Raw genomic sequence first — 17218 nt, forward strand, 5'->3', positions numbered from 1 at the left:
TGTTAGAGTTGTTGTCTTATTGATGTCTACCTCATACTTTTGAATAAATGCTATTATTTTCTACATATAAAAGATCCACTACCATGATTTGACATTAATTCCTAGCTATTTTTTCAGGTTTGGGTCATTGGAAGGTGTTACATGGAAGAAGTAAATGATGTTTTTAATGACAAATGTCCAGCAATTCTGTCTCTGATAGATCTTATTCTTTCACTGCCATCCAGCTCAGTAGAAGCAGAGCGAGGATTTTCTCTTATGAAATTGATTAAAACAAATTGGAAAAGTCAATTGAAAGACACAACACTGTCCGATTTAATGGTCATGAAACTTGAATCTAATCCTATCAATACTTTTGATCCAAATGATGCTATTGCAGTATGATGGCAAAAGAAAAGAATTCCAAATTTTAATAAAAAAGAAATTACAAAATCACACAGATCCTGTAACAAGGATTGACTCAGATAAAGAACTTGAAGTTGAGGATATTATCAACAACAATCACACTGAGAATGCTGAAGGAGCATCAAATCAAAAGGAGAAATATGATCATCATGAACAGGATGACAGTGATTCTGAAAATGACTATGACTAGAACTCTAACAAATAGGCTTCTGGAACAGGGTTATGTTTCTACAAGATTGAACTCATCACTACAGAAGTTTTATGGTCGTGCTCATGAACTCGTTGATCGTTTATTTATTCAACGGGCCATAGTTTTCCTTCCCTCGTTTGTCTACCCCGGTGTTTCTAGAAAAGCAGAGGACGCTTACCCTACCGGTGCACCTGGTCCATGCTCCCAGTTTTTAGTAGAGTCCGAGTTGCTCATTTACTTTTGTTACTTTGTATGTATGATTTTAGTTGCTTTATGTTCTTTGTTGTGTATGTCTGTTTTCCATGTCTCCCTTGATTACTCTTTGATCAAGATTACTATTCTGATGATGAAATGGAAAGTAGGGACTATTTGAGGGACAGACAAAGAAAAATGTACTCTAAATTTGTTGACAGTCTACACATTTACTCTTATGCAGATGGGTTTGATCATAATGACAGACATTTCAATGATATTGATGAAAATTTCAGTGACTATAACAGTGATTAAATAAAACTTAACTTAATGTTTTGGAAATTGAATAAATATTCTAGTCAACAAACATGTATCTTTCTAGGTCCTTGGCATATGAAATAGCAAACACCAACAAAGACTTGGTTTATATAGCAATTTCAATACAAAAATACTAGACAATTTGTACATTTAATAACAAAACTATAACTAATTGACAGTATTCTCTGTTTGACACACAAACACAGTCTCACTCTGCCGTCTTGAATTATTTATGTCTTCTTGATTTTTATGGGACTACTAAATATGTTCAGGGACTACTAAAAATTGTGTATCTACTAGTCCTTGGACTACTGCCAGAAAAAAAAACAGGTGTCAATTTCTGGAGTCTGCTTGACTTTATAGCTGATTTTATCCAAAAGAAAGAACATCGTTTAATCTCAGTTTCTGCTATATGGATATCGTTAAACAATCATAGTTTCGGTGATTTTATACATCGCATCTATCGCAAAGAACTTGGGGAAAATGATACTACAGACACTGTGAAGTCAGCCTCATATCTTGATCTTTACTTAAAGAAAGATAGGGAACACTTTCAATCAAATTTTACGACAAACGCGCTGACTTTACGGGAACATCCCTTCAGCATCTACGTATGTAGTTTTCATATAACAACTCGAAGGTTATGCCGGAGCTTGCCATTACTTTGCAGACCTTTTGTATCGCGCTAGACTTCTTACAATTACCCAAGCTTCTGGAACAGGGTTATGTTGCTACAATATTGAAGTCACCACTACAGAGGTTTTATGGTCGTCACCATCGTGGATCGTTACAGTATATCCGTCTGCAACATGAGTACTGATATGTTCAACATGTCATAGTTTTCCTTTCCTTTGTCGTCTACTCCGGACTTGACTTTTAATAGGCAACTTGGTGGGTGTTTCGAGAAAAGCAGAGGACGTTAATCCTACTTGTGTACCTAGTCCATTTTTCCAATTTTCAGTGAAGCCCAAATTACTCATTAACTTTTGTCACTTTGTATGTATTTTTGTTTGATTATTTTAGTTTGTTGAGTGTGGCTGTTTTCCATGAATAGTCTTTGTCCCTGGATTACATTTTTTTTTTATTTCCACTATAATCTTGGTTCCCTTGATTACTTTTACAAAGTTTCTACAAATGCGTTCTTTTTGTATAAAGGAACAGTTACGAAGCATTTAAAAAAAAGTATATTAAAGATATGCGATGTCTGATCAATCAGCACCAATCTTGTTGGTTCCTAGTCCAATTTCATTTAGGAAAACAGTGACTTCATGCCTTACTTTGTTTTATTGAAATAGTATTATTGTCGGAATGCCTTTTGTTATATGTATGACAGCATTGAATAAGAAAAAAATATTTTATTTTCTTACGGAGGCAAGATAAGGGACATAACTCTTGAAGTCAGTGATATGTTTGTATCATTTTCAATTTCAATTTCAGCAAAGCTTTTCAAGCTTTCCTCTGAAACAGAATGATATCAGTCAAAGTTACTTTGAAGCCTACCTGTTATTGATGTAAAATGGTTAATACAAATGTTCCAAAGATTTGTAAGAATTGTGCCCTTACCATAGATCTACCCCCTTAAGCTTTCCGTTACATTGGTGTTCAATGGTTTCCAATTGAAAAAGGAAATTACGTAAATACAAATTCGTAAATTGGAGTTTTAAAATCTGCCATGAGTCAATCAATATTAGAAAGGAGACAATTATAAAGAGACAACAACCCTATCAGGATGACAAATGTCAGCTCAAGTCTATCCATATGGGTCTTAAATGAACGACTAGGAAGAAATCCTCTTACAACTGGACAGGCGCGGCAGGCCAAAAAATAATAATATACACATGAATAGCGAATCAATTAACTCTATATACTCTAGCAACATAAAAGTAATCTGAAAGTGAAAACAAAACAAGATAAACAGAGGTCAGCAATTCCTCACTTGGGACATGCGCACAAAATGCGGCGAGGATAAAGTACTTATGCGTGAACAGAACCCTCCCCCTATTTAAATTGGCCACTGTGGAAAAAAAACCATGTATGCATCATTTCTTTAAATTCTAAGTACTTATAACATTGTAGTGAGTATTTATCCTCACTCAATATTCGTGAAGTTATTATCTTCCTGCAATAAATGTGCACATATATTGAATATTAAGCCATTTTCTACTGTAGTCTTACATTACAAAGTGTTTACAAATGAACCATAACTCTGGTATCGGTCGATTATATGTTTGTTTGTTTGTTTGTTTTTTCACTTAAATTTTTAATTAACACATTTAAATCAGTGAACCTAAATTTTGAAATTAGAAGTGTTATTTGTTATTTAGTCTTGTTTGTCTTGTGTAAGGATGCTCTTTACCAGAGCGGGAGGTCGCTGGTTTGATCCCCAGCCAAGTGAAATATTGGTAGTTACTGTTCTTCCGTCAAGGATGCGGCATTAAGAAGGTAGAGTGACTTTTATTTGACTCGAAATCAGAATAATAACATTTCAAAGTTAGGTTCTCATAGATATGTGCTTTCAGTTAACATACATGTATACCGTGATAGGGTACCACGTTTCGTGATTTTTGTGGATTAGGTAACGAACGAAAAGGAAATTTCACATACATTTGAAAGATGGAGTTGTCAAATCCGAGAATTCAAAATTCTACGAACTAGCATTTTTTACCTAATCCACGAAGATTGAAACCCATGAACAATAATACTTACCCAACAGAAACGGTTCTTCTAATTAAACTACTTTAGAAACTCAACTTGTTGTGTCAGATGCATATCAGGCTAACTCGAAATTCCATATTATTTGCAATATATCAAAAAAAACAAGACGAACTAGCTTTATATAAAAACATGAGATGTGGAATTATTGTTAATGAGACAGTCATCCACGAAAAGGCAATAAACGACCAGTTAAACTTCTACAGATCATCACATGGTCTTCTTTGATGGGCAAAACCAATACAATAAAGTAAGCATTAAAAACCCCCTCAATAAACTTTTCTTAAAGAAACGAAAATTGACCTGATCTATAACAAAACCGTAAAACCAATATCAAGAAATATTAAAAACAACGACTACTTTAGTCTGTTAAATTTATACGTTAAATGTGACTGTTTATTCGGTAAAACTGTTTTAGATTTTTGATTGAAATGGCAGAAATCTTAAAAATGTTGTATGTTGTAATTTCGGAGTTTACAACTAGTTTTTAGATATGATTTAAAACGTGATATGTTATTGAATATATCAGTCCAACATCTAGATCAAGGCGAAAAACCTAAAAGAAGATTAAACCAGACATGAAAAATTACCATTCTCATGTTTTAAATTGTGAACGTGTCAACATAGGATCACACCAAACATGTTTGATACTGTGCAAGGAACTTGTTTTTGTATCATCATATTTGTGCTGATGCATGCGAATGAATATTCCATTAGTAATAAATTACATATTTTGACATTATGTGATTAGACGAGATGTCGACCGAACAATTAAACGAAATAAATTACCAAAGCAATATCATGCATATGAAATGTGGTTTCATGTATTGATTTAACATTCTCTTAGTTCGAAACAGTTGTATTATATAGTGATATTTTGTTCCTATTTTTAATATAAATTGTTCGGACCCGGCGTTGGTGTCCTCAAGAATGGCTTGTATTTTTATAGCACTATATCTAAGGTACATGGAAAGAAATCAAAAAACATTATATATAAAAACAAACATATAAATACATACATGACATCGAAAAAACGTCACTTACCAGGGATATAAAACCTTTAAAACAATTGATATAAATATAATTTACATAATCAGTGGAGATGACCTTCAGGTTATTTGGACAATATATGTCAGTACTTGTCACTGAAGCCATGTTCATGACCTATAGTCAAACAGGCTACCTTTTGATATATATCTCCTCGATTAAATTGTGCTGAACAGTTTTTTCTTTAACAATTTTAATTCGTGGTGATCCTAATTGGAGTTTATTTTTGAAAATCTGGTCATCTTTTATTTAAAAATTAAGTTCGATATATCAGACAAATAAACGCACTCACAAGTACGTATTATGGACGGTATTGATTACATAACGATCAGGTTTATCCAAGAATACCATATACATTTTTATTCTGCATACGTTTCGCCATATTCGAAGCAGGAACACAAACCATCAACAATTTTAAAGTAGTATTTAATATCTCTTACTCTTGTTATAGGCAACTTATCAAGCTGACTTTACATTTCTAATTTTAAGAGTCAGTATTCGGTATTTCATATTCGCGTCTGCGTATGAGGATTTAGTCTAAAAAGTTTTCTCTACAATGGAGAAACTAACGCAAAAAAGTATATGTTGCCCATAGATTCGGTTTACAATGCCATAACTCATATGAAGGAGTCATTTCAAGTGATGTCTTTCTGTCGTAGACTTTTTACTCCTTCAAGAAATTGGCAGTCAACAAACGGCAAGGTGGGTGTTTTGCCGGCTGTAGAAACTTATTACCCTTCCGGAGTATCTGAGTACACCATATTTTTAGCTCACCTTTGCTATAGGCCATGTGAGCTATTGCCATCACTTTCCGTCCGTCGTCGTCGTCGTCGATGTGGGGGATTTTCGATCCGTCGAAAAACATGGCTGCCGTTACTAAAAATAGAACATAGGGATCAGACAGTATTTTTCCCATATATCTCCAAACCCGTTAGATTTAACCAAATTCTGACACAGGATAAAAGTATTCAGCATGATGAGATCTATCAGTGGTCAAATTTTGGTGAAAATCTGTTGACCCATGTTGGAGTTATTGCTCTTTTTAGACGTTTTTTGCTGTTTTTGATGTTATTACTTAAAAAAAATCTTCTTCTCAAAAATTACTAAACATAATTCAATGACAGAGGACGCTTACTCTACCAGTATACCTGTTCCATGCTCCCAGTTTTTAGTAAAGCCCAAGTTGCTTATTTGCTTTTGTTAATTTGTATGTATGATTTTAGTTACTTAATATTTTTGTTAAGTATGTCTGTTTTCCATGTCTGGTCTTTGTCCCTGGATTACATTCTTTTCACTACCACTATAACCTTGGTTCCCTTGATTACTCTTATAAATATGATATTCAAAAATAAAAGTGCTATTTCTTCTATTTGATATTGTTGATGTTTTTATTTACTAAACAAGCATTGGTCTTTGACACCTTGTAAAATAGATATGCGCATTTAATTATCAAAATGTCAACTTGTATAATGTAAGTAATAGTCCAATCATGAATTAACAGGTGGTTACTAGTTAATGTATCGTTTTGATACGTTGTATTTAGTACTTGTAGTTTACTTATATCAAAATTAAAAGAATGTGATAAACTGTGAATTGTCTTATCTTAATTTGCATTTAGTATGTGAACGTCTATTTTATTCTCCTTTTTAGCATATATGCAAGACACATTTGAAGCTTTATACCTACTCCATGCTTACGAAGAAAAAGAAAAAAATAAACAGAAAAAATAATGTTCTAACTGATATGACCATATTAACGTTTGGTTAATCGACATTCTACATAATCTACAAACACAAACAATCTACAGTATGAAATGATATTGATTGACAAACGGGTCTGGATTTGAGATTTGAATAAATAATAATTTTATCGTGTCAGAAATTAAGCGATATAAAAATGAAAGACATTTTTTCTCGTATATGTATGATGTCTCTAATACTGACATATTAAACGTAATAATGATGAATCATTCGTGACACATTTACAGAGATATTGATCAAATAAAAATACTCATTGACATGTTAAACTCGATCATCAACACAACAATACGTTCATGTTGAGACAATTACATAATAATACAAAATAATCATTGAAAAAAAGCAGAAACATCATACAAATATTATGTAACTGAACTCATGTTTTGTACGTCGATCAGACACATTGTAAATTTTATATGATTAAATCATCAGCTAAGAAAGTAACATTAGTTATTAAAAGCATATGAAGTAGAGAATATAACATCATTTTAATTTCATAAAAACAGTGTAGTTTTCTCATCTTCCATGGAAATCGATAGATATACAATGTATCCCCAAGTTGCGTTTTTATTCTAGGCTTTAGCAGAGGCTTTTCTGCGACCCGTATTTTAAACTTTCCTGTTTGCACAACGTTACACTACTTTCAAAAGTAGCACGTAAAGTCGTATATATCACCATTATAAAGGCTTTCTACAAATCTTTATATCATGATTTTCTTTTAGATTCCAATAAATAACACATATAATCAAGTACCAATCTGTGTGAGAATTAGGCAACGAATGATATATCGTTTTTCTCATTCTGGTCTTTTTTTGCCTCAAAAATATTCAATACATTTATAAAACAACCAAAAAGCTATTTTAATTTATCCTGAAGCATCTGTGACGAAGATCTGTTTGACTGCCTTTATATGGGAAAAGCGAGGACAATTTGTCCTGCCACGTTTCAATAATGCATTTAAACTAAATTTGACCTATCACTATCTTAGAAATGCCACCTTTACAAACATTTTGATAGTTATTTCTGCAGGTTAAGGAGTACTAATAATTAACTATGGATGTTTTCATAAAGTTTTTCATCTCAACGTTCGACCATGTCGAGCGATGTAAATTGATTTGAGATAAATCTGAATTTCAGATATCTGATTTAATACTTGTAACAATTCTTACTAGTGGCGTTTTACATTTTAGGTGCACTTCTCGTAATTTATACACATATACCCAGCATAAAATGATAAAATGACGTAGAAATACACTTGAACTACAGGACTGCAACTCCAGAAACAAGACCATCAATCATGTTTTTCAACACTTCAACAACGACCGAACGACGTCCTTGTACTCAGTCCAGAATCTTAACTCTAATGGATTCCCTATAAAGAACACTATTACAGGATAAAGTGTCACTTACACTAAACGTGTCAAATACATTGTCCTTTCTTTCCAATTCCTGAACATTAAACTTTTTATAAATTTGTTCTGGATTAAATCGTGCTTTTGTATTTTTCTTCGACAGTATAGACTTGATGGGTTTTCCTAAGCGAATCATGATTTTAGAAATAAGGTCATGGTGTCGATTTGAAAAGTCAATATCATACCCAAGCCTCACAAATGCCCGTAATCGTTGATCCATATCGTCCACAGTATCGAGATGGTCAAAGTTTATTACAATGACATTACGATCCGATATATCCAAAAAATTATGCCAAATATATTTCCATTCTATCTCTGTCCACGGGGTTTTTCCCTCGTATTCACATAGAATAACTAGAGAGTTTTGGCTCTTAAGAATGTACTCTAAGAGGAGTTCTTCTTTTACGGATCCTATAGGCAAATCCCTGCAAGGAACAAAAAGTCGATATCCCCCAGACTCAAGGTGCTTTACTAATACATTCAAAACCCAACATCTTAATTCATCATTATTCTCATTAAATGATATAAATACGTCATATTTCATCAATGGCAATATTTTGGAAAGTCTAGACCGGACCAGTTTGTACATATATTTCCGTTGAATAAGGTATAACTCGTATCGAAATTTGTACACTGACAAAGCAGACCCCAGCAACAATGGCGAGCATAATGCAAATGCAATAGTAAAATATAATGTTTTGTACGATATTCTTTTATCACATATATCATTTTCGTCGATTTCTTCTATTGGTATATCACCGTGAGCTGTTTGACAAATATATTTCGATGTATTTCCACATTTCTTTATATTACTCTTTTCCGACCATTGCTTTAACCAGGCAGACTTACAGTCGCATTTCAATTTCACCTCACCAAATTGTGAGCTGCACGGATTTAGAATTTGAAATTCTTGAGGCAATGTTGTGAAAGAATTATTTTCTAGATTAAGTTTAATGGTAGGCTGTAGCGCACCCGAAGCTTTTTTCGTGATTTGTTCTATTAGATTCCCTGACAGATCTATCGCAGATGCAGTATTAAGATATGACCTATACTCAAACGTTGTGATGTGATTATTTCTAAGGACTAAAGTAAGATTACTGCCTTTAGGAAGTTCCTTGGGCAATTCTGTTAAATTAGCATTACTACAATCAACAACATTTCGCCTCTGTTTGGGTTGATAGAAACAATGACAGTTCTTCGGGCATTTTGTTGTTGTATTGCATATGAAAATATCTAAATTTCCTTCGTTCACTATTTGAGGAATTGTCTTACCACGATGTTCCGGAGGATTCCAACAAGAAATATTAAAATAACTTCTCCAAATTCTCTTAATTACATCTTTTGCAAGTTCTAAGTAAGGTTCCATGTGACAATCACAGTTCCATTTTACATCCGTCATCACGAATCCGTACTCGAAAACTTTACCTAAAATATTGATATCTGTTATTCCAAGTTTTTCAAAATTGATAAATTGGGTAAATTGATTTCGATTCATGTCAACTATACCCCCATGATATCTCTTATCTGGATCGATTCTGAAATTGTTAGTGTTGACAATTTCTTTTATTTTGTTCCCAGAAAACTTTATTTCACAAAAATCTGTTTCTGAAATAAGATTACTGAATTCTATTACTTCTAAATCATTATTAGAGAAGTCTATTCTGAATATTTGGATAGAGTTGCCAGTGAATGTAGATGGATCAAGCGTTTTTAAGCCATTGTTCGTGATTTGTAGAATCCTTAGGTTCCTAAGTCCACGGAAGGTATGGTTTCCGATATGTTGTATACTATTGTAGCTAAGGTCTAATTCGTCGAGCAAAGCAAGGCATGATATATTTCCTACCTCTGTTATGTCGTTGTGCTTTAAGTTCATAGTGACTATCCTATCGAACGTACAAATATTGTTCGGAACTTTGGTAATAAATCCATAGTTGTGTCGCAATGATAGGTACGAATTTCTGAAATCGCGTGATGCATCACCACCGATGATAACGGATTCACCGTTCCTGCGAATGTATTCAATTTGGAGATGCGTAGTTTTATCCTTTGGTACGTACCATTTGGGTTTAGCATAGCATACACAACAACTTTCTCTCCTGTCCATAAGACGTGTTGTTATATTTGGACACTGAATTAATGGGCATACAAGATAATCCCTATCTGCATTTTTTGGGGACCATATTTCACCGCTCACTATATATACCAAACTAGCTAACATACACACGTATATGGTTGCGTAGGAAAAAATAAGAAATAGATTTGTTCGGCAACACATGTCTCCTAATAGTAATTTAAGTTGTCTCCAGTTTATATAAGATGCTTTTAGTAATCCTTTATCACATAAATACGGCTTGCCATTTACCGTATAATTCACAAATTGTTCGGAAAAACCGTTTTCTTATATAGGGAGAAAATGTAATTGATTTTAATGTAGGCCATACCTTCCGTTATCAATATGTACATTATTTTACCGAGTAACATGCACATTTATTAAGGTTTAAATCTACACGGAATGTCAACTCGCTGTACGTTTTGTTTAAAGTTTTGAAAATATCAAGTGTATTCGGACTATTTATCTATCTGTACATTTACAGTTTACTTATATAATTAGTAAGTAGTCCATGAGCTGGGTGGGTCCACCGTGCAACCCCCCCCCCACACACACACACCCATCCATTTTATGGTGATTTTCAGGTACCTTTATACCTTCCATAACAAAATCGATTCATCCCGAAAATATATTAGTAATGGATTCATTGTAATCCAACAAAAAGAAAATCTAAGCTCCTGAATTCATCAGATATGTTGAATACATCATTATCTTAATTATGAATGCCATAAATATGAGTTTGAAATGTTGCCGTGTTGTGAATGAGAATCTGTTTGATACCGAGAACAGCTTTTTAGGATGAGGGATATTATTTTTAACATTTTTTGAAAATTCGCAATTGAAAAATATTTTTTCATGGTTTATTCATTTAGAAAATAAGATTATATATCCTAATTTGAGACGTTTCTGTTGAGCAATAACTTGTAGAATCGAAATTATTGAACGTTTTACGGGAAAATCGAAAATCCGATTTTTGTCTTTTTTGAAAAGTTCTGACTGCGAGAATCTAAGCAAGTCATCAAAAGAACCTTAGAAGTATTTTTGGGGATAATACTGAACAGAAAAAAAATACAAATAAGCATTTTTTTACTACTGAAGCTTTCTGGGTTTTGACATTAAAAACTATGTCAATTTAAGCAATGGTTGGGTAGGGTTCATTTTTGTCCATTCAACTCTAAGTATTACGGCAACATTTTGGATACCATTGAAAAGACATTGGGCTACATGTTGAAACCTTTATATATATATATTTACTTTGTTATATAGAGTCAAAGTTCGATGAATGAAATGATATAAGAAAAGATTCTTTGTCACAATAAGGTATAAAAAGTAGTCAAAAATACAAAATATGCTTCAGTTAATTTTTTTCGGCTACAAAATAATTCGTAAATGGGAGGTATAAGGGTACCTGAAATCATACTTTGATGAGTGGGGTGGGGGTTGCCCCAGCCCACATACTATGTATGTTCAATTTTCAAATGCCTTTAGTGGGAGATTTTCCCTTAATATTATAATGTGTCTATATATTCTGAGATGGACATATGAACGGAGTTTTATCCGAAGCATTCTGCCGTTACATGGAAACTGCTTTCACTACCGCGTTTGTCCTTATTTCTTGCATATATTTTACGTCTGATCAAGTAATTAAAGTTCAATATTACAGTTTTAATTATGAAAGTTAGAAAATTTATAGATGGTTCTCAGAGAATGGGTGCAAAGAGTTTACTGCTGATATAAAAACCCAGAAGTCTTGGTTACCATAAGTATATAACTTTTTGAAACTTTCAAGATCTCTACACATAAACCTGGTACCGAAAATTCCCCTTTCGAGTTTATCACTTAGGGAGAAAATATTGACATGGATTCACATTTAACAATTATTTTTTAAGTAAAGGTATTTGGATTATCTAAAGTTTAAAGTTCAAAGTATTATGGCTAGATTATGGTAAATGGGAAGCTTATACTGTAAATGTATTCATTTTCGCGGTTGCTAATGTAGGCGAATTCTGTCAAGTGAACATAATCTCGGGTATCAATTTGCGCGGTTTAAAAAAAATGTAAAGCATTCTATAGTATTAAAACTCAATTTTTTGGATATTATTTTTCGCGCTTTTATGCTTACCGTGCAAATAGCGGAAATTAGTACACATCGAAATCTATACTTTTACAGTATTTTTCAAGAGCTATAAACAAATTATTTAAAGACGTAATCAAATATTGTAAACACAATTAATATAATCAAAGGACAAAGACTAGAAAGTGAAATTAAAAATGCACAACAAAAACCATGAAAAAATAAAAAAGCACACACAAACAGCAACTCGGATTTTTTTCGGAAATTTTGAACAAAATATAAGACATTATCTGTATTCTTCTTATCTTATTTTTACTGGGTTTGAAATCTCTTTCCACCATCGTAAGTTAAAGCACAGTAAATTTTCAATAATCCTAAATTGACGTAGATGTGTTTTAATAATAAATTTGAAATAAATTTCGAGTATGTAAATGTACGCACAAGGATGAAAAGTTTCTAGCAACCTAAACAAAAAATATCATTCTATTTAAGTGTCATTTACATAGTTATCTACATTAATTACATATTTTACAGTACATTCTATAGAATTTATCTCCTAAGGACAAGGGTTATATGAAAAGCTACATGTTAATTTCTGTACACTATAACATTTTAAACAAAATTTAAAAAATAAAAACATCTTGGCCATCCAATCATGAATCATATTTTGCATGATTCTTATGTGGAGTGCTATTTGATAAAAGAACTTAAATCAATGCATCCGATCAAAACTCTTCGAAACCTATGCAGATATGAATATCGGCATGTTCGTTATATTGCATGTAAAACTTATTTCTTGTGAAAGACTCACTAGCATTTGAAAATCAAGATTCAAAAACGAACAATATACAAGAAATATTTATGACAAACAAAATCCAAATAGGAAGCCAAATACAGCTCGAAGAAGATTTGAATGTATAATTCAATGAATGAAGCACGTGGGATGAAGGGGTAATTTGGAGTGCTAATGGATCAAATATGATATCAATGAATAAGATTTGTGAAAAATAGAAAATGCATATATCAAGTGATTTTGTCTTTAACACATTATAGCATTAGCGTTCCATTGTCAATAGTGTCCTATTTCAGTCTGTTTATGATTTTAATGAGGAAATTCAACGCAAGTACTTATACAATATAATAATGAGGTTTAAGACAACATATATTTAATTAGCCCTTACTTATCAACTCGTTATATTACAATAAAAATTGATATACAAAAAGAGACACAATCAATCATAAAGTGTGCACTGAAAGAAACAAATGATATTACTTATGTTTGCATGAAAAAATTGATTTCGTTTTTTTATTTTTTACTGAATTATTTTGGTTTTCTAGTCGTTGTTATTTTATCTTTCTGTTAGTGGCGTGTTCTAGTGAGGTGAGTTGATTCTCGACAGAATGATAGTAAAGACTAAAATTGGTATTCACAGCTTTGTCGTCAAGGACGTGACATTTTGAAGACAGACTGACGAGTGGTTTGCATGCAATCAATCAATACAATTTAATTTATTTTATGAATAACCTTAAAGCATATCAGTTGCAACAATGATCTGATTTCAATGTCAATGCAATTCAACCAGTCTTCATGTGCTTCATCGTATAAATGTATCGAACATTTCAAATCAGAAATATTGTTTCGGTTAGGGAACAGGAAGTAAAACAAAGGGCCTAAACAAGAGGAAATCTTTTCAGAAGACAACAAGGAAAACGCAACAATATCAGAACATGACGGACAACACATACAACACAATGTGCTTTAAGTACACTCAGGAAGCCGAATGGCACTAACTCTACTAAAATGTATTTTGTAATTTTCACACTATTTCAATACTCTAAATGTCATTTCAGATTCGAATGCAGTTGATTCTTAGTAACAGGCTTATAGCCATAGCAAAGTTACGCATGGTGCATTTTTAAATTCAAATAAAATGCGCAAAATCACACCAACACCACAAGTAGTATTTTTCGAGTGTCATTATGCATTAAAAATATTAGGCAACATCTGGATCAACTTGATAAGGCACGAAGAAGACAAAAGAAGAAACAATAAATTCCATTTCCAGTGTTCTTTAAACATTTCGTATGTCTATGGGGACTTGATCACGTAGGTTCAGGCTAAATAACCTTCGAAACTGTGCAAGGATATGTTAATATAACTTTATGTCAGAAGTAACACGCTTTTATCTCATATACCAAATTTTGTAATGTGACTATGGTTTCATCGAACTTTTTAATGATTTACCTATTGAATTTTGATACTAAATAATAAATTATGAAAAATGATTGTTCGATTATATCGGTCTATTTAAAACAACCTCAATGTTATAGGCGCTCACTCGAAAATAATCTGCTACGCAGTGTATACAGTCTGCATCACGTGGTTGATGTTATTTCTTCGTAGACCGTATTCTTTAAATATTCATACTACTATTTTGTGTTGCTGTATGTATATGCATATACACTCAGCATTAAATCACATACTTCCACATTTGGTGTTTGAAAGGGAGAGCCCAGAGGACGACTTATGGATAAAGAATAATGAAGCAATATCGCGCAAAGAAGACATGATTCATTAAGAAAATATCGAAAGCATATTTCAACATGCGTTTACATTTTCATAAAGCTATTTTTAAGACAATTGTTTTGATCTATCCGATGCTTTCTCATCTTTTTGCGTCTTCTTGTTCTTTCATTTGCGTTTTTTTAATAAATCTTACCACGGGTCATCTCTCCTGAAATAAGTACTAGTTCAAATGTTTTATTGTTCAAATCATTTTTTTTATTACTTCAGTTTCAGTTATTTCTCTGCGGCTCTGAAATACTGCTGAATTAAAACCTGTCTTTGGTCGATACTTAGTTTTATATGCAAATAAATACAATGATAAAAGAACAAATTATATATTGTTTGTATCATAGAAAAGGAGTATATATGGTAAAATGCAACAAATGCACCATTGTAGAACCTTTATAAAAATATCAAATACCTACAAAGATCATCAAAAGGTCTTTAATAAGTAAAAACTCATTTTTTTCGGTCTTTTTGAAAATAACCTCATTGTCTTCGTTGCACCTTCGAAAAAAATGCTACACAATTTATTCAGTGTGCATCATGTTGTTGATGTTATTTCTTCATAGACCGAAAAAAAAATCATCATACCTTAAATATTCATATTACAGTTTTATTTTCTGCATGTGTATGAATATACACTCAGTATTGAATAACATATTTCCACATTTGGTGTTTGCAAGGGAGAGCTCAGAGGACGATTTAAATATAAAGATTACCGACGCAATATCACGTATAGAAGACGTGATTCATTTAGAAATTAAAAACCCTGTCAATGTGAAAAAATTATAAGAATTCATATCATAGCAGTTTTGTATGGTTATTGTTTGGTTATTACTGGCCCAAAATCACCAAACAATAATCATTACATGGCTAATACCATCTTGCTCGAGCGTGGAAGTTCTAATATTACACTATCTCAAATAAAGTGATATTAGGACTAGTGCAATATGCAAAAGTTTTCCGTTGACATTGTTTATTTTGTGCAAGACCTGGACATTGATAGAACATTGAAATATAAGTTCAAAGTACAGTTTTTCAATACGGTAGTTCAAAGTTCAATACCATACATTTGTACACCATATTTTACATGCCCTCTTCGTACATTCTACTATTGTTTACTTTTTCTGCTGGTCTTTAGAGCCTTCGTTTTTTTCTGTTGTCAACTTTTTAAATGACTTGGGTTTGTTATTTCTTAAGAGTTCATCTAAACTGCACGCGCTAAACAAAAATAGGCAATATCATATTACACCAGTTATATGTATTTTTATACTTGACGCCAATTGTGCAAAATGAAACTCGACATTCGGAAGTCTCTGTATTTTCCCCCGAGTATATAAAAAATGCAAAAAACAGAGTAAATATCGGAGTATATTGCACTTTTTATTATCTTTTGAAGTGAATATGCAAACTATTTTAGAATACAAGGAACTTTCTCTTTCCTAATTGTTCCAACAGGAAGTTGATGTCTTATAATAACGTGTTTTCTTTATTTTCATAGTGCGTGACCTTAAGTACAGAAAAGGCAACAAAAAATGAACAAAAGCACGAAAAATTATATACCAGACATAAAATAAACGATACTGACCAAGGAAATAGCCTTTTAAAAAAATTGTATGAATTAACATCATTTATTGAGATGATGTCTGCGGGTGTTTCTAGAAAAGCAGAGGACGCTCACCCTACCGGTGCACCTTGTCCATGCTCCAAGGTTTTAGTGGAGTCCGAGTTGCTTGTTTGCTTTTGTTGCTTTGTATATATGATTTTAGTTACTTTATGTTCTTTGTTGTGCATGTCTGTTTTCCTTTTCTGGTCTTTGTCCCTGGATTGCGACTTTTTGGTTGCTGCTGTAGCCTTAGTTCCCTTGGTTGCTCTTCTTATAACATATAGCAATACGTCTCTCACGGAACTATTGTTTACGAATCTTTTTTAATTTTTAATAAATATATTACCGGGATATAATTGTATTTGACCATATTTTACCATGATGTAAAATAGGTGTAGATATTCTGGTCACTATCAGATTTGCTGGTCAATATTTTATTATATTTTTGGTAAAATTTAGTCTCGAGACATTCATAGCAAACATCGTGGCGAATTAGAGCGCATTAAATTATGCGGTGGGATAACTACCGAAATTGAATTTAAACACTTTGTAACACTTTAAACCGAGTTGTTGTTACTCAACTTTCTTTACACCCTGACCACAGCATGATTGCACATCCATAATTGCATAAAGTAAGAAAGTTCAGATGTTGCATATCTGAGTACTGTTAACGTAAAATTTTCCGCGGTATACCAATTTTAGCTATTTTAGTAGTGGTCAAATAAGCCAAATATGTTTATAACACTTTGAATTGCTTAGAATTATTTAAAATCGCGAACATGTTTACTTAATAGCTTTCCTCAAATGCGTAAGTCTGACCTAACCGTTT

The 17218-nt window shown here is 32.5% G+C and overlaps 1 protein-coding gene across 1 annotated transcript; it reads right to left on the bottom strand.

Annotated features, from left to right (window-relative positions):
- Nucleotides 1–1295: 1295 nt before the first annotated feature.
- On the bottom strand, nt 1296–10477 carry LOC148613774 (uncharacterized). Its single transcript, XM_088587358.1, has 2 exons — nt 8029–10477; nt 1296–5737 (listed from the first exon to the last, which is right to left on the bottom strand). Exons 1-2 carry the CDS (start codon nt 10303–10305, stop codon nt 5735–5737), a joined length of 2280 nt encoding a protein of 759 aa, XP_088443484.1. The 5' UTR covers nt 10306–10477; the 3' UTR covers nt 1296–5734.
- Nucleotides 10478–17218: the final 6741 nt, after the last annotated feature.

Source organism: Perna viridis, chromosome 6 (assembly GCF_037379345.1).
Source record: "Perna viridis isolate PV_CMFRI_1.1 ecotype Kerala chromosome 6, ASM3737934v1, whole genome shotgun sequence".
In the NCBI taxonomy this organism is placed as follows: Eukaryota; Metazoa; Mollusca; class Bivalvia; order Mytilida; family Mytilidae; genus Perna; species Perna viridis.